General features: G+C 40.0%; 2 protein-coding genes across 3 annotated transcripts in view; one reads left to right on the forward strand and one right to left on the reverse strand.

Annotated features, from left to right (window-relative positions):
- osgin2 (oxidative stress induced growth inhibitor family member 2) lies at positions 1–12,355 on the forward strand. Of its 2 annotated transcripts, XM_006636132.3 has the most exons (6): positions 1–196; positions 4,466–4,587; positions 5,144–5,280; positions 5,767–5,958; positions 7,098–7,189; positions 10,001–12,355. In XM_006636132.3, the coding sequence occupies exons 2-6, from the start codon at positions 4,521–4,523 to the stop codon at positions 11,055–11,057; spliced, it is 1,545 nt and encodes a 514-aa protein (XP_006636195.2). In that variant the 5' UTR covers positions 1–196; positions 4,466–4,520; the 3' UTR covers positions 11,058–12,355. The 2 variants fall into 2 exon arrangements, with proteins under 2 accessions (XP_006636195.2, XP_069050898.1); XM_069194797.1 differs by lacking the exon at positions 1–196 and having other exon boundaries at positions 4,026–4,587.
- nbn (nibrin) overlaps positions 12,308–24,565 on the reverse strand; it is an 18,030-nt gene continuing 5,772 nt past the window's right edge. The window contains exons 7-16 of the mRNA XM_069194796.1: positions 22,657–22,847; positions 21,998–22,095; positions 21,506–21,641; positions 20,800–21,090; positions 18,137–18,614; positions 17,798–17,881; positions 17,523–17,681; positions 16,749–16,859; positions 16,605–16,654; positions 12,308–13,201 (exon numbers count right to left, since the gene is read on the reverse strand). Coding sequence (XP_069050897.1) covers positions 13,171–13,201; positions 16,605–16,654; positions 16,749–16,859; positions 17,523–17,681; positions 17,798–17,881; positions 18,137–18,614; positions 20,800–21,090; positions 21,506–21,641; positions 21,998–22,095; positions 22,657–22,847 — 1,629 coding nt within the window. The 3' untranslated portion in view covers positions 12,308–13,170. The remainder of the gene's footprint in view (positions 13,202–16,604; positions 16,655–16,748; positions 16,860–17,522; positions 17,682–17,797; positions 17,882–18,136; positions 18,615–20,799; positions 21,091–21,505; positions 21,642–21,997; positions 22,096–22,656; positions 22,848–24,565) is intronic.

Genomic DNA, 24,565 nt, shown 5'->3' on the forward strand with positions numbered 1-24,565 from the left:
GTGAGGAATTTGCAAATCGCCGTGCGCCACACTGCGGTGACAGCGGTATCTTTCAAGAACCTCAGTCCTTGTCATCTCATGACTTGTGATACAGATCCTCCCACTAATTACTGTCTATTTATACGGCTAGGAATTTCCATAGGGGGGCTTAGTTTGAGAGGAAAAGAGAATTTCGGAGGAGCGTTAATCAGAGAAGGTAAGGTGGATAAGTATTACTGTATAGTGTCCGCCGGTAATCGTACAGATTGTGAATGCTGACATGGCACGGCCGTGGACGTGACCTAAATCTAATTTAGGGAATGACAGATATTACTGCGCTTCATACAGTGTATTTGAAATTCGCATCCTGTATTTGTGCGTGCACCGGCAGAACCATCTATGTAGTCCTTTAGGATTGCAGATCGATAGAGGTTACAAGGCGTGAACACTTTGATTTATTGCAATAATAATAATAATAATAATAATAATAATAATAATAATAATAATAATAATAATAATAATAAATGTTTAATTGTTAAACTGAGAAGAATTTAAAAAGCGACAAACTATATTGACTCTTATACTTATTTGTTGCGTTCCTAATGCATCTCAATATAGATGATTTTTATGTGTATAGATTTTAATTTAATTTTGTATCAAAATAGTTTAAAGCAATGTTTCTTTAAATAAAGCATCCAATTAGGTTTTTGAAATATTTTCCTGCTGTATACTGTATATGTTTAAATTGTATTTTTTCACCCTTTTATAAATGGATCACTGGCGGGTCAATTGTCTTGAGACGATTAACTTTATTTAAAAAACAGCTAATGGTTTCAATGATTATAACCCCCTGAAATGTATTTGTGCTCTATTTTGTGTGTCAGTGGCATTTTATTTCTATTTATAAAGCGTGTGCATAGTTTTTTCTTGAATTCAGGTATGGATTAAGGTTTGCCAAGCACATTCAAAGAAATAATAGTTATCGTAAACACGGAATAAAGGTGGAAACATTAGCATTAGAATAAATCATTATATACTGAATGGGAATTACTAAAACATAATACTAGGAATAATACTAAAAATTGCACTAATTACAAGAAATAAAACTGGACTGGAATAGATCTATGACATTTCAGTGCAAAACCAGAAATTCTCTTGGGCTTTTTGCAGTGCCAGATGAACATATACAGTATTTTTAAATCCGAACATACTATCAGAGTTTACAATCCAATCTCAATGGGATACAAACAAATTAAAATGCTGCAATATGCACAGCATAGTCATACAGTATAGTTGCAATTGTTTTTTCAAAGCATGATCTTTAAAGTTCTCTTTTTAAAGTGCAATAAAACATATTTTGGATCAACTTTGGACACTTTTATTATAAAAGTAACAGACATGTTATCCAAAGAAGCTTACAGTTCTCCACTCAGCAGGGCATCTTACTGAACTGACCTGAGTGAAGCACCAACAGCAGTGACCCACCTGGGAGATCAACCCACAGGCTTCTGATTACAAGCTCACAACACTCACCACAGCTCTACTCTGGTGCATTAATTTATTAGGAAATCTTTTTCCTTACCACACGGGAAACTAAACGAGAAAAAGAGACATAAATGCAGGATATGTGTTTACAATTAGACAGGGATCACAGTAAGCTTTGTGTATGTGCATTGTCTCCAGTGTTAACACCAATGACCATTATTCCAAAAAATCTTACCACCATTCAGGTCAAACAGAACAAAAGATGAACAATACAGGAGCTGATGTATATCATATAATTAAAAAGTGAAACTGCACTTGAGCGGCGAACGTTGGCTTTTCTATGTATATCTAAAATAATCATGAGCTTGCATGGTGGCACAGAGGCTGTCTTGCAGTGCTGGGGCCCTGGGTTCAGTTCTGAACCTGCTGTGCTGACCTTGTGGAGTTTTTACATTCTCTCTGTGCTTGTGGGAGTGTTTGCTGAGTGCTCTGGTTTTCTCCCACAAGCCATAAACATGCTGGCAGCTTAATTGGCTTATGGTAAAATGTGGCGCTACTGTAGGTGTTAGAGTGTGCATGTCATTGTCTGCACTGTGATGGGCTGGCACTCGGTCCAGAGTCTACCCAGCCTCCCTGGCTTGCTCCCAGTGCTTACTGGGATAGATCAGGCTCTCCTGCTAGAAAATGAATGGATAGATTAAAATTGCTTACTAATTATTCTGAGTTACCTTTTTAACTTAATCTATATGATTGCCCCAATATACAGCATGGTCTTCTATTTCATCTCAGAAGACTATGGCACTGCAACAATGGTATAGTTTAGCACAGACAAGATGTCCCAAGTACAGAAAAGCAGGAGAAAATAACCATGATTTGACTTTCATTTTTCTATAGTTTAAAACTAAATCTAAAAACGTGTAACACAGCTAAACAGTGTTTCTGTGTGCATGAATGGGTAGTGGTAGCTCCCGGCTGCAACCAAGCACACCTTTAATTAAATGACCTTTTCAGACGTTCAGTCAAAATGCTGAATGCTACCTTGATCCAAGCTCTTACGCAACACACCGGATAATGAGAAGAGTAAACAAGTGGGCAAAAAAAAACCACATGCAGTGGGCTTTTACAGACCGCCAGTAAAAGAAATAAACACCAGTGGGAGGATTATTCAGCAAATCAACATGTGATCAAAGGGATTTGTTTCTGTCACTGCACAATGGCACATTCAAATCATGAGTTTGACTGATTTGAGCCTTGATAAATAAGATTATAATTAGCTTTTGTTAAAGGGCGACGACTGAGTAAATGAACTTCCACATGGGACAGCAGACAGAGATCCATGTGAGTCAAATGCATTACAGTGTTATTGTGGTCATGGCTCTGTGCACCACAACAACACCCTGAATAGTTTTGATTTCTGTCTCAGGTCTGCCACAATGAACAATAACAAACAAGTGATGTGGTTATTAACTCGGCTTCTGAATAGAAGTGGTATTTAAAAATTAGCATCAGAAGCATTTTGGAAATCTAATTTAAAATAAAACACCACATTCACAATTTCACAATGTAACATGAAAGGTGTAAGAAAGAAAGAATGAGAGCCTATACTGCAGTATGTACTGTAGCCAGTTATGATCTTTTTAGTTGAAGCACACTTTGCTTATATCACTGTACAGTAATTCAATGAGATTATTGCTGTTCTGTTAAAACAGTATAGATGTAGGCAGTTTGCCTATGTATGCTGTTTCCACAGCTGACTGCGATGCAATTTCTACTTACTGCAGTGTTTAGTATTTCCCTGATCAAGCCACCTGATATTAGGGCTGCCAGTCATAATCAGAAAGACACACTCAGGTGGTTGTTTGTGTGCAAAACCAATTTACCACCAGAAAATTATTAATACTACAAGGTGTGGGGGAAAATAGTCTTTTCCTAGCCCCTATTCTATTTTGTGATCATTTATATCATTTATAGCTAGATAAATGTTCTGTGGTTTTTGACCTCTTATGCCATTAGTGTATAGTTTTCAGTGTTATATTCTGAATAGCCCAATAATCAGTCAATTCAAGGGGACCATGTTCATGATAGCACTTCCCAAACCTTTTCAGCACACTTTTAACATTCCAAATATTTTGTTGCACATCAACAGTATGAATTGTACAGGAAATAACATTTACTTTGACCTTAAACATAGACTACAATTGTAATGAGAATGATGTGCCTTTAGTGTTTTGACTAGACTTTCAATGTGAAATATGGTCTTTTTCGATGAACAGGCGTATTTAATATTTGGTTCAGTGCTGGAAAGAGATACACAAAGTTACACTTTTACACACCTTTTAAACATGATCTCTTCTGATTCTGTCGTGTTCCACAGATTTGGTACTGTTTTCCACAGTACTCATTTTGGGGGAGCACTGCTTTCGGTCCCAGTTTTCGACACACTTATGAACATAAGAAAGACTATAACGTCTCTGTGAGCAGAATTCAAACCTGGGTAGGAAATTGTTTGGAGTTCAATGTTTAAAACCTGAGAACAATTATTGTGAAAATAAATTATTACTGGTCTGTAATGAAATTTAAAATGTGATAGAAAAAGAAGAAATCAAGTGCAAAAGTTAGAATTCTGACAGGTGGCAATGATAGAATGTTTCTTTAAGGCTGTAGATAAAGCCCAGTAGAGTCACAGCAAACTGGCTTGCAGCGTGAACCAGATGTTACTGACTGGGGTCACATGTCCCCTGGGTCTTGGAAGTGACATTAGACCCTGTGAAGGATGAGGGTTCGAGATCACAGGCAGTGACATCATCTCGCTTGCACTGTAAACCAGCCTTAACTGGTTCTCTCAGTGACAAAAGTGGTTTGTGTGATAGGACAGAATCTCCCAGCGGCGCATTCTGAGGCATAACCAGTAGACATCAAAATGACCATCTTTCAAGCTGCAGCAACATCTTTTTTTTCTGGGTGGGGGGGAACACTAAGTTTGTGCCTTTCCTTTCCGCAGTGAGTGCATTACAGACCGGGGTCTCTGGTTCACAGTGCCAACTCTGGCTGCCACAATGCCACTGCTAGAAGAAAACACTCTGCCCAGGGACCACCCACTGACAGTGCCAGTTGTAATTATTGGTAGGTAATTGCCTGGGTGCGTGCTTTCATACAAAAGCAGCAGAGGCATTTTTTTTACCACAGAAAATAACCCCTTTGCCTCCTGTATTTTGGACCCTAACCAAAGAAATGTAGGAATTGGGCATGTCATCGTCAAGATTGTAAGGGTGCTTTCTGTTTTTCTGCTGCTGTACTCAGAACCTGAGTAAAGGGTCTTCCTTCTGTGTTCCCCTTCAGGCTCTGTTGGCTTGTTAGTTTTTACCAGGGCATCAGTTCACAGATGAGCTCATTCTAAGGAAGAGGAGGCTCACAGTATACAGTATTTGTTGCAATTTGCTCTTCTCTTTTAATTAATAGTTATGCATACTATATTATTATATTATTTTTTTTTGGCACTCTTTTAGTCCTGGGCTCAGTTAGAAGAACAATTTCTATAATTACTGAGAGAGAATGAGAAAAATAATGCCTTTCCTGCAGAAGCCACTGTTGACACTTTTCTTGGTGTTGACAGTAATTTAGTTTATTGGTGTATAATAATGTCATTAACATCATGTCACACTCATCTTTTCTTGTCTAGGAAATGGTCCTTCGGGAATATGCCTGTCTTACTTGCTGTCAGGATACAGACCTTATCTAGACAGTGGAGCTGTACATCCAAATCCTATTCTCTTCAGGAAACTACAAGAGGCAAAGCATCTCTCTATTACTGATCAGGTAAATATGAGGTAGAAATTCTCAGTTGCCTGCAGTTGCCTACTGTTTGAATTGGAATGCATAATCTCTTATCAAAATTATTTATAATACTATGCAACAGTTCATGAGCAAAAATTCGAATATGTAGATTAATCTTGCCATCTTTGGGCATGTGTTCTAATTTCTGTGTGGTACTGTACATTATTTAGATTGTCCAGTGATAATTGCGTGTCATCAAAATTAAGAGTAATGGATGTACTGTAAGGGGATGCATTCAGTCTGGAACTTAAACTTGCGTTTTAAATAATTAAAGACTTCCGAGTATTCTGAAGTCTTTTAAGAATACATCTGAGGAATTAGTTGGTAAAGCAGCATTTTGGACGTACAACATACTGGGCTTTCTAGACACCCACTTTAAAACATCTGTTTATTCACTGAAAGGATGTGTTGGGCATCCAATCAGCCACCCAGAAAAATGGCAGTTCTAACGTGTGGCGTGTGGTTCAGGATTTAGAGTACCTGAGCGAGGGGCTGGAGGGGAGGTCTTCCAATCCAGCGGCAGTGTTATTCGATACACTCCTGCACCCAAACGCTGACTTTGGATACGAGTTCCCCTCCGTGCTGACCTGGCGGCTGGAGCACCAGCATCACATCCCTCACCTGGTCTTGGGCAAAGGCACCCCAGGAGGAGCTTGGCATGTGAGTGACCCACGGCACTCAGGGCACGACCACGAGAGGCAGTCGGCTGCAATACGGTCAGGGGATTTCAAATAATTCAGCTCTGTCAATATAGAGTAAGATCCACTGTAGGAATTCATACACGAGAAGAGGATTACGTACCCCCTTACAAGCAGAGCTTCAAATATAAACTTGAGGTCTTTTCATAAATAAAATACAGTAAGTGGTCTATGTAAGTGAACTGTCTCACCAACGTGGAGGATCTTAAAGAAATTTGATTGCAGCACAGTTTGGGATAAACTCTTTCTTTCCTGTCTCTCAGGAATTTGGGTATCCTTTGTGAATTGAAGTGTTCTAGCAGGTGTCTGTCTTGAAGAGTAACACATGTCAGTTCTAGGTAGGGAGATGTCTTGGTGGACAGATAGGTGGTGCTTTTCCTTCTGCACTAGGATTTCTAAACTAATGCCCCGGTAAGGAGCTGCCATCCTCCAGATGAGACCTTAAACCACAGTCTTCCTGATTAAGATTCCATTGCTCTATTCAAAGATTAATGCTACTGCCAGTGTTATTCATTCAGAGTATAAGCAAGGTTACAAGTGGGAGGAGGCCATTCATCTCATCTAACCCATAGAGCAGAATTTCAGTCTTACTCTGGCCTTCCTAAATTTCTTCTTTCATTCCACTGGGAGGACAATACCTCACTTTTCCACCTGATTGGCTGTGTAATATGGGGCTGCGGACACAGATCCAGTCCACCACTTTACCAGTGGTGGATAAAGTGAGCCCCCACTATACAGTATGAGAAGCACTTTGAGAACCTTCAGTGTCAAATAAAATGCTATACAAACGCAATCAGACCTTTTTAATTTTGGAATTATTATTGTATATGCGGTGCTGCATGTCATTTGCTTTTTGCTGATCTTGTGGTTGCTACTTTTTCGCTCTGTTTTCCTTTACTGCTTTAAGTCTTCCCTTTTTGGACTGCATTGTCTTCAGGCCAGGACAGCAAATCTATCTTATGAGCGGTGCTAGGCCAGTGGTCATTGCTCTTTCTTCATTTAGAACATCACCACTACTGATAAACATGGTTCAAATGAGCATACTAAGAGTAATTTGTTGTTCCTTAGTGGATAAAGATACTATATACTCACTTTTCTCAGGCAATGGAAGGTTCCATGCTGACTATCAGTCTGGGTATTTGGATGGAACTCCCAGGAGTGAACTACAGAGACCTGACTGCAGGGAAACACAGGTACACTGGGCAACAGAGATCAATATTTTTGAGAAATGAGAAGAAATGTTCTGGACAGAAAAGCCGACTAGACAAAGGCAAGACGCATCAATTATCAGAAATTTAGCTTCTTATCATAAAAACACATACAAATTCTGCACAGTGGTGCATTTTGAAAGAAACGTTGTTTTGTAGTGCTTAATCCTTTTTTTTATGCCAACTTTCCGATTCACTGAGAGCACAACTAAGCTCAGACATCCTTTAAATGATGATGTTATGTTATGTTAAAACCCTGTGCCTACATCTGTTAAATTGTAAATTTATTTAAACTGTTGCTTTTTAGTCAAAAACGAAAAATGTAAACTGCGGATAGTATTTAATTTCTTAAAATGCATAGTGTTTTCCACCCAAATTACATCATCACCTCAACAAAGTTTCTTTTCAGTAATGGCCAAATAAAATGATACCATTATGGAAAATGGCAACATTTTCACAGCCTTATAAGGAGACATATAACATTTTTGTGTCTGAGGAAAGTCCGCCCATAAAAGCACTAGGAATCTTTGTGATTGCATTAAAAAGGAAACCTAGATAAAAAAAAAACTTTTTAGCTTTTATATGCAGTGATACTCTGAATGAACTGTAGTGCATGCTGGCCAAAATAAAACGAATATTAACTGAATAGCCAAAATAAACTGAGAAAATAAAATACAAATTTTGAGGTTTCAATTGCGTATGTGAAGCACATTGTAGGAAAATAATGTGGCTACAACAAATTAACCTCATTATCGTTCCCAAGTAAGTCATAAAACTGCATGAAAAAATAACATTGATTCCCTTAAAGCTGTTCCAGGAATGTCATTTTAGCTCAATTGCCTTGAAGGACAAACCTAATAGTTTAAAATAAAAATGGGTCAGCTTACATGATACTAATTAAGCGCATTAAAGTTAAAACCAGAAAACTAAGTTAAGACTCAAAAGTACAGTATTAGAATTGTGTAACACACTTTAAAACAACCACTTCCAAATGTTAAAAGAAATCGCATCAAATTATTTATTGAGAATAACACCCCAAGTGAATCCAAGAGGAATCCAAGAGGAATCGGTATCACTTAATCCAAAGAATGAAATTGTTCCTCTCGACAGTGGCTAGGTAGTTTAGATCATTTATCAGCAAAGGTTCTTGCTGAAGGCCTGTTCTTTGAAGTCACAGTTAGGATGTTCAGCAACTGCCACACACTTTTCACATCAACAACACATGCACTGAACTGACAGTACTGAAGAATTTGTGAATGTCTACGCTGTGAAATGAAGAGTAACAGAACTATACCAAAACACACCTTTACGGGTTTCACTCTTGACCTTAATCTTTTAAAATCTCTGCATTCCCTGCAAGTGCCAGTATCCTCTGTGCATCCTTTCTACAGTAGAAAAGATGCTTTCTGCACGTGCAAGCAGCAGAGGTAGTGTATTTGTTCTGCAGTATTACACCTCTTGCAGCACCTCAAAGCTTTGGGCTGTGAATAACAAACTTTAAGTCATTTAAAAAATGTACGTGTAATATAAATTAGATCTTTAGATGTAGTTCTTATATTTTCAATAGACCATATCTAGAATTACAAATTGTAGTCAACCCAAACACATAAATATTATGACAGGAGTTTGAAAGAAACTAAATTCCAGAAAGTAGCTCAAGCAGGGAGCTGCATCAGCAGGCGTAGGCTGCAAAGGAACAAGTAGAGGTTTATTCCTTGCTGAAAGGAGAAGAAAGGAAACACAACATGCCGGAGAAGGCTCCACAGCCAAAATGTTGTGTTTCCTTTCTTCTCTTTTCAGCATGGAATAAACCTTTACTTGTTCCTAAATTCCAGAAAGGTTCAGCATCCAACTCTGACTGCTGAACACATCTAGGGGATTTAAACATTTCAAAGGTATCAAAGATTATGGTAGGAATTAACATGGCTCTGAACTGAGGCTTTCATCATTATTGTGTTACGTCTCATTATTCTTATTTCGACATAATAGTACAGCGACTGAACTGCTTGCTGTGTATGCTATATATCTAGAGCTAAAATGTAACTGAATTGTGTTTATATAGCATATCTAACAGTTACGTTTTAAAGAACATGATCAAGAGCACATTTTGACAAATTTATCAGCCCCGAAAAATACACTGTACAATGTGTCTGAAAGAAGCTATTTTATTCATGGAATTTATTTTTTCTCACCCAACCCTTATGTAAAGCTATACAATATTTAACAATCAAGGATGGGGAACCCAAGATCAAATTGCTGAATGTGGAATATTGAGGCCTGTTGTACTGTGAGAGACCGTTGGTTCCCTGAGTTGTTCCTTGGTTTGTTCTCCATACACATTTTAATGCGGCAGTGGATACTGCAACAGGTGTGATACATCAGAATGTGTTCATACCTCACGTTCTTCTAGCAGCAGAAGACATTTTTTTTCCCATCAGAGCAAACTGTACACAGCACAGCGATTATTGGGACTTATCCTTTATACTTTTGGAAAGGCATTATGGAGATGGATTGGGGCATCCGCCTATTTTATACTAGGACCCAATCCAGTACATTCATAGATTGAGTTCCCGTTACCAGAGAAACACAGCCTTAAGATTAGGGATATAATCAGAGTCACATTACTGTAAAACAAAATATCCATTTGCGATAAGGGTAGGTAATGGAGAGAATGGGTGTTTAGACACCATGCAGTAGTAAAGTTTTGGAAACGTAAGCATGAAAGAGTTCTGAACTCCACCTAGCAGTACACCAGAATGTCATCAGCTTAAATAATAATTCTGTTTCCTTTCCCAGGAGTGCTGCTAATGACAGAGCGACCCCGGAAGAGATTTCCTCCTACTATAAGAACTACGTCAAGCTGATGGGCCTCCAGAAGAACTTCGTCGACAACGCCTACGTCACCTCTGTGCTGAGGCTCCACCGAGCGCAGGGGGACGTAATCGAGATGGTGGACAGAGGAGACGCAGCTGGTTCCGAACAGGACGTGGAGGAGGGAGACAACGGCCCAGCGTCTTTTCCTCAAGGAATCTGGGAAGTGAGAGGCTACCAGAGGGTTGGGGATGATTCCCACGTGCCTTTCTGCTTGTTTGCCGAGAATGTGGTGCTCGCCACCGGGGCCTCTGACTCCCCAGCCCGGCTGGCGGTCGAAGGGGAAGATTTGCCCTTCGTGTTCCACAGCATATCAGACCTAGGAGCTGCCATAAGCAAAGGAAACATCACGCAGAGCTCGGATCCCGTGCTGATCGTCGGGGCGGGACTCAGCGCGGCCGATGCCATACTGTGTGCTTACAACAACAACATCTCGATACTTCACGTCTTTCGGAAACGGGTGGACGACCCCGGCTTGATCTTCAAGCAGCTTCCCGAGACGCTCTATCCCGAGTATCACAAGGTCTACCGCATGATGTGCTCTCACGCTGCAGCCTCTAGCCTATTCCCAGACTACTCCAGCTTCCCCGAACATCGCGTCGCCTCGTTCCAACCGGACATGAAGTGCGTCCTTCAAAGTGCCAACAGTTTTCAAGTCTTCAAGATCTCCATGGCCTTGGTGTTGATAGGCACCCACCCCAATCTCTTTTTTATGAAAGACCAAGGACAATACCTGGGTCTGGACCCCAACAAGCCGATCTCCTGTAAACAGAACCCAATCGACATCCATCCTTACACGTTCGAGTGCACGAAAGAGAGCAACCTCTTTGCGATGGGCCCTCTGGTTGGCGATAATTTTGTGCGCTTCCTCAAAGGTGGCGCGCTGGGGATCTCGAGCTGCCTCACGAAAAGACTGAAGAAAAAGGGGAAGCTGATCACGGACGGGGGAGGAGGTGTTGGAGTGGGATTAGCCTGCGTGTGAGGAAAGGTATAGGATCCAGGCTCTGGCACAGTCCAGTTTTTCACATTCACATGTATTTTTTAGCATAAAGAGGTAAACAACAACACAAGCCCATGGGGTCTGAGATGGTAAACCTTCTAAACCTTTACGAATTGTTACATTGCTAATTGTGGAGTTAAACACAAAGGCAAATTTATTTCTAACTTTATATTTAAAGTTCATTATACTGTACCATCCAAATTCTGAACTTGTGTTATACGATACAAAAATGGACCACAAAACAAGACCTGTTGTAAGGTTATCTCTTAACCATCAATTTGAAGAAAACAAATCTGCAGTCTGTAAATCATATAAAATGCATAATGCAAAGATTATTGCATTATTATTACTAGACTTCACAAAGAAAAACATTAAATGTGTGAAAATTTCTTCAGGCTTGGTTCGTGCCAAGAAATCAGTAATTTAATAAATAATGTACATGCAGGGTAAATGAATACCTTTGATTTGAAATAGATTTAATGCATTAATTTCAGTTTTCCTACCAGTTTCCCTACTGATATTGGGCAGTTGAAATGGATGAAGTACTCTTAAAGCCTCTATGCAAAATAAATTTAAAATGAATGTATATTTATATACCATACATGAGATTGAATTTAAGATAATTTTCTTAAAAATCTTAACAACTTGTGTGTAAAGTTATTACTTTATCTGTCTGGTGCCAAATAGTTGTTCCTAGTTACTAGAACTGAAACAGTTTTTAAATGATATTTTAAGTAGACTTATCAAAGGCACTTAGCAGGGTCTAGACTAAATAAGCCTTTTAAAACTGGAATGTTTGTTCCTGAAAATATAGGAACCTTTTGCTTCTTTCTGTGTAAAGGCCTTTTCTTACAGCGCTAGCCTTCTTAAATGTACTACACCAAGCTTTTAAAGGAAACATGTTGAAGGTGAGAGTGCAAAAAAACCCCAAAAAACAGGTACTGTAGCTACACCAGGCTGAATTCATCATATAGAAGCAAAGCTCTGAAATTAAGTTACAGGTGACAAAAACACATTATTCTATGTATCTAGCAGAGACAGACACTGCTCCTCACTGGTGCTCTTCCTTAGATTTCCATCACAGTTTATATCAATAAATGTCTTCAAATTCTACTTTAATCACATGTACCAAGTCTGTGGGTTGTAATAAAGGTGGTGTGAATATTTTAAAAAAACAAACAGCTGCTTTGTGCATGAAAACTGTCATTTTTGAGTAATGCTACAACAAGGAATTTTTGTATATATTTTTTATTATGAACAATAAAATCTTTTAAAAATAATCAGCTTTTAAGTGTTTTAGCTAAAGACTTGCCTATTACATCTCCCGTTAACACAAAACTCTTTTTAATTTTTTACTGCAGAGTATAAAAGAAGAATTTTCACATTCACTTCGGTAACTGTGTACCACTTGACTATCCTTTGTGAATCTGAGAATATCCTAGTGGCTTTTATGCATCTCCTGTCACATTCTGTGTGATTTTAACAAGTAACATCACAGACCTTTCCAAACTAACTACAATAACAACAGGCATGTGTCACACTTAAAAAAAGGAAAACATTGCCTGTGCGTACAATCACTCTGTGACTGAAAAACGCTTGTATTATCATCAGTCTTGGAGACAAAATTTTAAAATTGAGACACCTATAGAGCTAACGAGTCAATACTGAAATTCCACTGAATATATTTAACTGTTCTTACAGTATTTCACAATGCAGTGCTGCTAGTACTCAAGCATTGAAAAGTTGGGTTCAGAGCTACATTTTACACCTCTATGCCGAACTTTAGTGCTATTAACGGACACAGGCAGTTAAACTATTGTACAGTATGTTTCCTTAATGATATTTTAAACTTTACCAAGTATTTTTACAGTATTACATCAAACATAGTCCAATTAAATCCTGAAATCTGTCTATTTAACATTGAAAAACTTTCTTTCAGAACAAAATACCTTGAAAGCACTCTGAAGAGGAGCAGGACAAAAAACAGTGGAAACTACTGCAATAAAATAATGCTATGAGACAAGTTCTAAGACAAGGAATGGATAAAAGTAAAGAATAACCTCATGTTCTGAAAAGAAAACTCAGTTTTTCTTCTTCACTTTCTTTTTGAGATTTTGGGTTCATACCTGTAAAAAGTAAGAAACATTTTCAATAACATGGCTGAAGATCTCAGTGATGGCCAGTAGCTGAGTATAACTTACAGCAATCATACCTGACTGATTTCAAAGCTTTACTCTCGTAAAAGGTTTGGTCAAAAATAAATGCCAGGCATAACAACACTAACGATTCTAGTTATCATATTTTAGTAAATTACATTTACTAGATTAAAACAATCTGTGTGTCTTTAACTCTTTGATGTTCATATCTAAAAAAATTAACAAGACCAAAAAAATCAGTATGTTAATAAAACTATCACATCCATCTACATGCTGATTAAAGATGACCTGATAAGCTGATTAATAATAACATTTCTAAAATAAATTTAAACTTTTTAAAAAATTAATCCACGCAAAAGTTCCCCCATTCCAAATGTCTGTTTTTCTCTGCCAAAAAAAAAAGTTGTTTTTCTTTGAAACTCCAACGTGATGTTCTTTCTTTCTGCATGAGTGGCGGAGAACAATGATTTAGTGATCAAACATTTTTGCTTCACTAAAAACTGATCCCCTTCACCGGATCATTTTTGCTTAGGCAGGAAAATGTCACAGCTTTAGAGCCAAATGACATCACCACCTAGCTGAAAATCTAATTACCAGCTAACACTGTCTCCAGGCAACTCTCACAGATTCCCTGAAGAACAGGCAAGAATCACACAAATGCAGCAACCAGTTTTCCTGCATCTGCTTAAACAGGTTAAGAACTGGAACAACAAGAGTAAATGAGTTCAGCATACATCTTTACCACATAAAAGGCCATTATTGCAGTAGTTGTTCTGGTAACTTGGATATGTGAAATGAGCTGATTTTTACAGCTTGACCTTAAACCCAATCCACAAGATTGACAATACCCATACTTTTCAGGGGACCAGATGACATCGATACAGTATAAAGATATCTCAATTTTCCTCATGCGACCAAAATTATAAGGATTATATGTTCCTGACTCTTGTTTGACTGCAAACTACTGCTGATCACCATTCCTATAAAACCATTCCAGACGCAACCACCACAGTGATTTCTCAAGGCTCAAGACGAATTATGCTGGTGAAGGAAAATTCCCTTCCTTGAGTGACTATTAACAAGGAGTAAGGAAAACAAACACTCTCTTCCACCTTGAGGGATGGCCTGGTTTCTGACCCTTTGACAATAACATGGGGGAGAAAGCAGCACTGAAACGATGTGCAAGAGAAAGGAAAGGGAGGCCAGGGAAAAGCCAGTGTTCAGTGCTGATATTGCTTAGTTCATCTCTTCCAGTACATGTTGCACCTATTAAACAACCTGCGAAAGCTGACAGTAGATCTTTTTGCTCAAGAAGGACAATCACACTATTCATGGCTCTAATGCTTCTGTACAATCTAATGCTTAGCATTCAAATAATTCCTTATAGTTAAGTGGTATGTGTATTACCACTGGCAGCACCGTGGCACAGTGGTCAGCATTGCTGGCCTTGCAGTTCTGGGGCCCCGAGTTCAAGTCCAGTCCTGGGGATCTATCTATCAGCGTGGAGTTCGGATGTTCTCCTCGGCTTTGTGTGGGTTTGCTCCAGGTGTTTTGGATCCCTTCCACAGTCCATAGAGATGCTGGTACACTGTAGTCAAATGGCTGCTGGGAAAACTGGCCCTGCTGCGAGTGCGTGTTTGTATCAGTGTGTTCCCTGTGATGGACTGGTGTCCCAGCACTGGTACCCTGCCTTGCTCCCACTGCTTGCTGGGACAGCGCTCTGGCTTCCCTGTGACCTTTAACTGGAAGAAGTGACTCGCAAATGGATGGGTGTATAGCTACTCAGCCAACACAGCTTATCACTGTATGCTTTATACTTCATTAAAACATTCAAACGATGAATAAATAACCACACACCTAGCATGCCCTGAAATTTCAAATCCTGTTTCAATAGGATGACACTATGTAGTTTCAACTCCAGTGTGCAAGCGTCACGTGCGTGACATTCACGTGGCACTAACACACAACTGCAAGCTGAGAATCTTAAGCTGTTCAAATCATAGCCAAAGCATGGCCATAACCCTGGTCTGTCACAACGAACCTCTGTGGATACAGGATTTCCAATATCGCTCATCAGTACCAATATGGTGGTCACATCTGAAACAATTGCCTGACTGCATGTCAAAGAGTGAAATAAACAACCAACAATGGCACACAGAGCTCCCCCCAACCCTGCCCTTTCCCTCCACAGCGCGAACGCACAACCAAACAGCAGTGAAAGAGGGTTTGTGAAAGAACAAGGCCTGCCTTGATCCAAGCTACCTTACTATTTTCTAGCCCAGCCGCCTTGTGCTATTAAAGCTGCCCAGAGCTGCAGCCACCACTGCAGGGCTCGATCAGTGGAGCAATTACATGCCCTGATGACTTCCGTCTGCGATCAAAGCAGGGGCTGGATAAACCAGACGCTGTCTGCCTCAGCCCTTTTGTCCACGCTGCCATTCCAAAAGCTGCGTCTTGCGGCATGTAGCATGTAAAACGGTACCGTACTTTTCAAAAGAGACAGAGGGGAGACATTTGTGCAGAAGCACCCCTGCTGTTAATCTGGCTACAAAGGAAAGACTTCATGACTCACTGTCGTAACAAAGTAATGTTTGTTAAGAGCCCTACATGTCTATGGGAACTGGCTGTACTGTATGTTTAAGCGGATGTTTATACTGCTCAGATAGGAATGACGGTGGTTCTCCATTCTGTAATCCCATTAATACACCTTCCCATGGTTGGTATGATGGGTCTTCCCAGCCAAACTGCGATGAAGCTTTGATGCTTTTAGCAGGCACAATCTAACAAAACACTGGCTGTCTGAAATCACACTTGTAACTCTACTACCTGGCCTAAAAGACAAAATCACTTTTCTCCAGGCTTATTTGTGATCCAAGCTTTCATTCACTATATAAGGATTTTGAAACATATAAAAAGGGATGTGCCATACATAACTGTATTTTAATAAGAAGTTCAAGTAGGTGGCTGCGTCAGCATGCGCACACTGCAAAGGAACAAGTAAAGGTTTATTCTATGCTGAAAAAAGAAGAAAACAAACACAACGTTTCGGCTGTGGAGCCTTCTGCAGGTGACACCCACACCCAAACGTTGTGTTTCTTTTCTTCTCTTTTCAGCAGGGAATAAACCTGCATTTTAATAATACAGTTGGAGATAACAGTACATCCTGTCCCTGAATCAAGTTTATTTGCTATATTTTTAGTACATGATATACACTAAACACTAATTTAATATATTAAACACTATTTTTATATTTCAATTATTTCTTAAGACTTATGTTTCACTTAAAATTCCTCAAACGGTACTCGGGTCATATTAAAATTTGTCTATTGCACCCTCACTAAACCTCACTAAACCCAGAAAATAAATTGCATACCTGAAGATATCATCTGCAATCGAGTCTTCTTTTTCATACTGGCTTTTTGCCTGTAATTTGATTGAAAAAATAAGATTTATTTTCCACAGTTTTCTTTAGAATTGCACAGATTTTCCATTGATCCATCATGAAAAAGGCACATACCACACCCTCCTGCCTGAACCATTCTTCTAGTTCGGAGTTCTTTGTCTGATGAGGTACGAGGTCTGACCCCCCAATAATTTTGGGAAGGCCTGCAGTTCCAGGAAAAGCCACCTGAAGGGCATTGCAACAACAAAGACTGAGTTAGGAACCAAGAAAGGTCACAAGACACAAGATAAAGTGTTATTGCTAAGCAGTATGCAAACATGTGAGTGTATCGATGATAGCAATTTCCTGCTTGTTACCTTCATAATATTGCAGGTAAGTAATGCTTTCTTTATGCATGGTTTAGCAAAAGCTATAACTATCTTTATTTTGGCTTGCATGCCACTCAATGCATAGCAAGTCCAAAGAGTTCTGTTTGACTGTCTTGTGGTCTACAGTGGTAGAAAACGGAGGCAAGGCTACCATGAAAGAGCTTTCAGAGTACGGCATATGAGCCATCTAGTCCAATGGGTCTTCTTGTTAAAATGTGACAGCATGAAAGCACATTAGTTTGGTCCTTTCCTTGCTGCCCTGCATTGTGAAACTGCACACCTTGGACCCCTGCTCAAATTACAATGTCATCCATCGCCTCTTGAGCTATCATATACTTTACTTGGCAACAGAACCCATTAAACTGCAAACAAATAAAAAGGGTGTTTTAATGAGAGTGTTTATCAAATTTAATAACAACTGTCTTCCATAATCTTTTACTGGCCAGTATGTTTCGCAGCTTGTTAAGGTGTGAATGGCATACTATGAATTGTTTAATAATGGATTACAACCATGACTAACCTTTCTGAACTTCTTAAAGTTCTTTCCGTTCACATTGCTTGACTGTGGCAGGTCTGCAGTTGCTCTTGTCGGTCTGATGACGAGAAGGGACTTAAACTCAGTCACAATGAGGTTGCGTGGAAAGTCCTGAGTCTCTTCACTTTTAATTACTCTAGATTCCTGGAGCACAGAACAGTGCAGTATTAGAAACTATACCGTTCTATAACACCGATATCATCACCAATATGTCTTGAAGCAAATCCAAGATTTTGAACCCTGCTGGAACTGCTGCTTACATCAGTTTGTTTCTTTAGAGCGGAGATCTTGTATTTGATGTCCCTTTCCTGCTCCACTGGTTCCTGGGAAACTGGCTTCAAGACCTTAGAGAGAAATGGAACTGCGTGCATAAACAATGCTGACTTGAAATATGTTTGTACAAAACTCATCCTTCCAATCTCCTGGCCTCAAGTGGTGACCAATATAGAGATGTCTTAAACAAATATTTAAATGCCTGAGCTCAAACAAAACTGAACAGCAGAATAAAAGGCGAAGGATTTACAGTATAATTGTTATGTCCAATGTTGGACTTAATCTAAACTTTTCAGAAATGGAAAGAGCAGAGAAAAAATGCTTACCTCCGACTTATTGTTGTTTTCTTCAACACTTAATTCTTCCTGCTTGACTTTTACTGCAGGCTCTAGTTTTTGTTTCTTGCTGGCATTCACTGAGAAATCTTGGCCCTCATCCATGGGTTCGGACATGATCGACGCCAACTCTTCCATCTCTGCTTCTGAAATAACAGCATCGGATCCAGCACAATCAGGGGTCATGTCTTTCCTCTTTCTAGATGTTGACTTCTGGTTGGCATCGCCAGATCCGCGGGCCAGCTCAGAGTCCTTGGACGTCCCCGCACCACAATCTGTCATGACCTGGGTCTCCTCCGCTGATTGGCGCTTCGTGAGGAAGGATTCAGACGGCGCCGGACTCGGCGGGTGGTTTTTTACAGGGTCACTCCGCTGAGGGACAGAGGATCCTGATGCTTTGTGCTCTGCACCAGTCAGCCTGACTTGTTTGGCTTGAGGCAAGCCTGGGGTCGGATCATTGTCGCGATCCCTACACAAGAACACAAATCAGATTCAGGGGATGGTGCCAGAAGTGTCCTCTTATTTGGTGATCCAACCTTAAATGAAAAGGTCTGCTGGCATCTTACTGGCAGCAGGTTGTGCAAATTGCTTTCAGCTATCTGCTTTGTGGTCTTCTTTTTACAGCAACTGTGCTTTACCAGGCTGATCCCAAATTTTAAAATAATTAAAAATTTGGAGTTTAGACAAGAACACACAGTGGGGCTATTCATAAAACTGTTTTATCATGGAAATAATGTCTTTTAATCTTGCTGCTCTTCAAAAACAGGGCTTACTGGTATAATAGCTGCTTTATCATGACGCAGGGCAATACTGTCAAAACACCCCCTTAACTCCATTTGCATATACTGAAAGTGATTCATTAAAAAATCTGATGACATTGGCTTTGGCTTTTAATGATGTGGGGAAATTAACACATATTCAACCGTTGCTGGTAACAGTACAGGCTTGTCAATGGGAAAAAGTTAAACTTGTTTTATTCAATTTTTTGCATTATTGATGTGTCAGTGTCTGATTTGTCATGTGGGTACTATACTAATTAAATTAAAAATTGTAATTTCAGACAAAACCGTAGGTACAAGTCAATGGAATGAGATGAGGCTGTTGTCAGGAACAAGAGGATTGATTAAATCTTCAACCTTGACCCTTTTGGTCCAAATCTTTAAATGTCAAAGTGATTATGTCTCCATTTGGAATCATGACTCAAGATAAAGGCTTCAGTTCAACAGAGAAAACGGAGAAAACAACCTTAAGTCTTTGTCAGAATCTGAACAGAGAAACAACGAGCAAAGATTAGTGGGATCTGTACAGTTACCGAGCTCGAAAAACCATCCTATACTCCCCTGCTACATTTTGGGGTGAGCGTGATGTCAATTTTTACAGGACAACATGTTTTCATTGCTTTCAGCGATGGCATTTGCCACCAAAGACTCTGCTGTTGCTATCGATTCGGTTACCTTTGATAATGAATCTCAAGTGTGCCGGATTTCAAGAGCACTATTTCCAACGCTTATTGTGGCAGTCAATGACCCAGTTTATTAGTGGCGGTACCCAGGGTGTGTGGGTGAACTGGAATCAGTGGTCCCTGTTCATCTCCAAATGTGGTTCCAAGACCAAAATATGTACATAGGGTGTTTTTAATTTTACCTGTCTGCTCTGACAATTAATTGGCACTTTTTTTAATAAGATACTGATGTGCAATCTTTCTTTCGTACCATGTCCTCACAGAAATGGAAGTTTTTGGAGAAAATTCCAATGGATTAAAAAAAAATATGAAATTTTAGCATGTGGTTCAGAAATACTAATTTAATTTTTTCTGACACAATAAAGCACCAGTATAACAGAGAAGCATCTCTGCTTCGATGTTATGGAACGGTCATGGGCAGGGTGTGTCACTGCGTTATTATCACTTGCTGCTGAGTAATTATGATATTTTTCATAAATGGCTATTTTTACTTGTGTATGCCATAAACAAAATGCAGAGATACCTGTAATCTTCTATTCCGTTATGTCCCAACAGTGCACAATTATAATTATGGATACCAAAACCATCACGTTTTTCAGATAATAATGTTGTCTTAAGAATCTTCTTTATGCCCTAGCATTATACCGTGGGAGGATTAGACAAGCTAAAAATTAAAAACAGCCGAGAAGGTAAACAAAGGAAGCTCTAGCTACCCGGGGTCACCTCATCACCCGACCGGAGAATTTATGCCGTTTCCTTTCTGTAGTACTGACTGGAATTCCACAAGGCGTAACCACAGTGCACATTACTGTCAGCTCGGTCATCCGATCTGCACACTTTCACCTGCGTGATAACTTCCAGGGAGACTGCCATCACTCTTAACACACCAGGAGGGCACAAACGCTGCATAATTCTTCCCGACGGCAATTTCATAAATCGGGTAAAAACAAAACTGTTCCTGCGTTTTAGAGGGACGGCATGGACATGCTGACTATGTTATGAATAACGTCTTGTTTCCAACTCGGTTGACCTTAAAAGCAAACCAGCAAATAAGCATTTCTTAAATCTCAAATTAAAGTGCATTTGTAAAATACATTTTTTCCCACAGCGAATAGGTAACCTTATACAGTAAATCTAAATTCATCATGGCCACCTCTGTACTTGCGGTTTGTAGTATTTAAGCAGATCTTACCTCTTCTTACTCAGGGTTAGGGGCCTGGCCTGCGACTGTGAAGAATCGGCTCTGCTCCCGCTGGCCGAAGGAGTCTTGTTTGCGGTCAGGTGATTATAGACTGTGGCTCTGGACGGATCGGGGGGATACCTGGCCTGACCCCCCTCATTCTCCCAGTCCGCCAGCACAGACTCTGCAACAGTGCAAGTGCCCGAGGCCTCCTTCACCGCAGCACGTTCCCACGACGACCTCTCGCCCCTCTGCTGCTTCTCTGGCGTCTCCGTCACCAGGCCTTCGCCACTTGTGTCCATTCTGCAAACGCACCAGACATGTTATTCCCGAATTCTGGAACCCCTGTGACCACTGTGAAGATGGAACAGGAATCGTCGTGTTTGGAACTTAAGTACAAAACAATTAAAACATAAATACTGTCGTTACACACACCGAAAAAACATCCTCCGTGGCCGTGTCGTGAATTACTTCAATACAGCTAAAGCTAATCAACTCAGCCTTTACTTTACAATGGAGCCACATTTAAAAAGGAACATGTAAAAAAGGAAGTGCACTCCGCCGAGGAATATCTCAGTAGGGGCACAAGACGCTCTGCCACATAAAATGACACCATGTCAACTTCACCAGGAGGTGGACGACGCGAAGGCACAGCAGCGTGACCTGCCCCGTGCCGGCGGGGTGGAGCTCAGCGGGTGTGGATGCAGCAGTGGGGTACCTGGCACAGGTTTGAGAGGGCCCGGTGTCCTGAGCGTAGGCCGTGATGTTCAACGTGCCGGCAGACATGACGGTCTCGTCCACCGCCACGCTCTGAGTCGCACTGGGAAGGGCTGGTTTCACCGTAACGGCGGCTTCTATAAATAAAAAGAAAAAAAGAGTTAGACACTGAAATGAAACACATTTGACTAGTAAATGTCCTGAGCAAAGGAAAGGATTAAGTGATTTTAATATGGAATTAACTCTAACTACCCCTTATCTCAAAGCACTGCACAGGTTCTGAGGTCGTAACCAGTCAGTGTGCATGGCGATTGTCATGTGTATGAAGCAGACAAAACTCACCACCAAAGCTCACTTAAAAACCAGTTAAAAATGGGGGCTCGGACTAAAACATGCAATAAAACTGATTACATTTTCCTTTTTTCTATTCCCATTTATCCAGCTGCATCTTTACATTTAAGGTATTTGTCATCAGAACCCAAAACAAACCCACCTGAACTGATCCTGGATGCTGGATTGCAGTACATGTTTGTGGCGACATAGACGGCAGCAAGTCCAATCTCTGCCTCAGAAATGAACCGAAATCCATTCCTAACCCAGAAATAAAAATACAAAACGCTATCAACCCAAGGACAAGAACAACAGAGGAAAAGACACTTCACAGCTCAAGCCACATTGTCACTTACTGCTTTCAAATGATTCATGGGAGATAAAGTTTCACACAGTGCTTCTTCCAATAATTAAAAAACTATTATGAAGCACGGATGTGTGCCCTTAACACTCCCACATAATCAAGCCATACTGATAATAGGTATAAATAGGTATAATTACAGTCGTTTCAGAAGCAGTTTGGATTTATCACAGCACTAATTAGCATTGGCACTCTTTCTTAGTTGCCCCTTTCAAAATAAGCAATGTCACAGTAATGCTTCATTACTTCAGAAATGAAGCAACACTGCAATCGAATGATTTTAATGAATAGCATGCTTTGTTCTGGCAGTAAACTAAAGCTGTAAAATAAAAGTGAGCTTTGTCCGTTTAGATGAGGCAGAAAGGACAGGAGGTCTCTGCTTTCTTTTTAAACGTTCTGCAGTACTGCCTTTTCTTTACTCATAACTGCCCGGTGAAAGGGTGCCACAAGGTATCCTGTACCTCTGCAGAATACGTGCAATAGAATCCATCCACTTCTTTGCAGATGGGGACTCCTCCACCTGAGAGTTTGCCTCCCCCACTTCAATAACACAAGTTCCCGCTGAGGCCAGCAGAGGCAAGGGCACGGCTCCCTCCTCAAGCAGTCTGGCCTGGCCTCCCCCAAAGGCCACAGCAGAACCGAGCCTCTTGTGCTGAGGAAACATCAGAAAGGACCACTGGTTAGATGTGTGCATGTAGAGCTTTGGACTGACCGAGTATGTAACCTGGTCATCAAGTATAACATACTCGGCTCTTCATATGTCGGCACTTAAGTGAAATTATAATAGTGTAAGGGTATTGTTGATGCGAGATGTAAAATTCACAGCATTCCCAGAAAAATTACTCATACCTACTCTGAGCGTTTGAAGTGAGTTTAAGTACATTTCAACAAATGATATAGCCGTGTGAAGATACACATGAAAACCTCCAATGATAACAAGACCACATTAGGATATTATTAATTATTATCATTACCACAACCTTCAACAACAATTGATAAGAAAAGCAACGCTTTCATTAAAAGTGACTTAGAATTGTAACTCATTGTAATCTGGGTATTTTACTGAAGCAATCGGAGTAAATTACATTTCTCAAGGATATAACAGCTTCTCCCCACACCTGGGATTTGAATTCAGAATCTTCCAGTGTTGAGTACAGAGTCCTAACCACTTCGTCACACTTTTGCGTAATACCTGAAGATGGCCCAAGATCTCATGCACGAAATCAGGCGTTCTTTAACTGATCTACTTCACCGATAAAACCAAGCAAGCCAATGACTGCTTGAAAAATGTTGCTCGCAGGAAGACTCTGTACAGGCTCTGTTACTCTGACACCTCACAACATTTTGCAGATTGAAACCAAAACACATTCTAGCTGTGAAAGTGTGGTAGAAAGACAACATGTCAATGTAGACATTAAAAGGTGTGCCTCTGAAATATCTACATTCATGCAGAAAACCTCTTGGTATTGAATGGGTTATCGTTTAGGCGTCTGGAACAACCTATCCAACAATGTTATCGAGAAGACGATACTCTGGCTTCTTTCGAGAAATGGTTGAGATGAGGTTGCTCCTAGCAACAAACGGGCTTAGTGGGCTAAATGACCTCTTCTCATTTGAAACCATATGCCCATATGTTGATGCGCCACTTTTAAAGTTTCCATGGACATTCGTAGCACCCTTCTGGCACATTCAGTGTGATTATGCAGCACAAGCACTAAACAAAGCAGGACGAAGGATGAGCACAGCACTTGCATACTCCCCAAGAATGGAAATGATTTGCGACAAGAGAACTGAGTGCATTCGGGAAGTTTCATCGTGAAACCAGGAGAATTCAGGTCCATGGGAGAACGCAAGTTAGCTAGAAAAATAAGTTTAGAACCAGATTCAGAGAAATTTGGGGTCCACTGAATTTTTCTGGCACGAAACAAACCAAATATGAACTGAAAAAGTTTATTTGCTTCTTTTGGTAACTTAGTGTACTTGGAATTTTCATGAGCCTGGAATTAATAACTGCTAGTTTGTAGCTCAACGCTAATCAAAAATAAACATTTTAGTAATTTAAGACGAGATAGTAGATAATAAAAATTAATGGAACATGGAAATATATAATTTATTGAAATGTACTTATTAAAGGGCATGTAAGGCAAAGAATTTCATAAACTTCAGAGCGCAATGCCATGAAAAGACAACTCATTTAGCAAACAGATTCTAAACCCGACTTTATGAGTTTATGGGTATGATAATAACCTTGGGTTATTTGCAGAGTTAAAGCAGGCGTAAAAAACAATGCTGCATCTTCAGCAGATAGTTACGTTTATAAATACATTTAAAAACATTTAAAACAAAGGGGGAAATGTAACCCACAGCTAG

The sequence above is a fragment of the Lepisosteus oculatus genome, chromosome 10 (assembly GCF_040954835.1).
Source record: "Lepisosteus oculatus isolate fLepOcu1 chromosome 10, fLepOcu1.hap2, whole genome shotgun sequence".
Taxonomy (NCBI): Eukaryota; Metazoa; Chordata; class Actinopteri; order Semionotiformes; family Lepisosteidae; genus Lepisosteus; species Lepisosteus oculatus.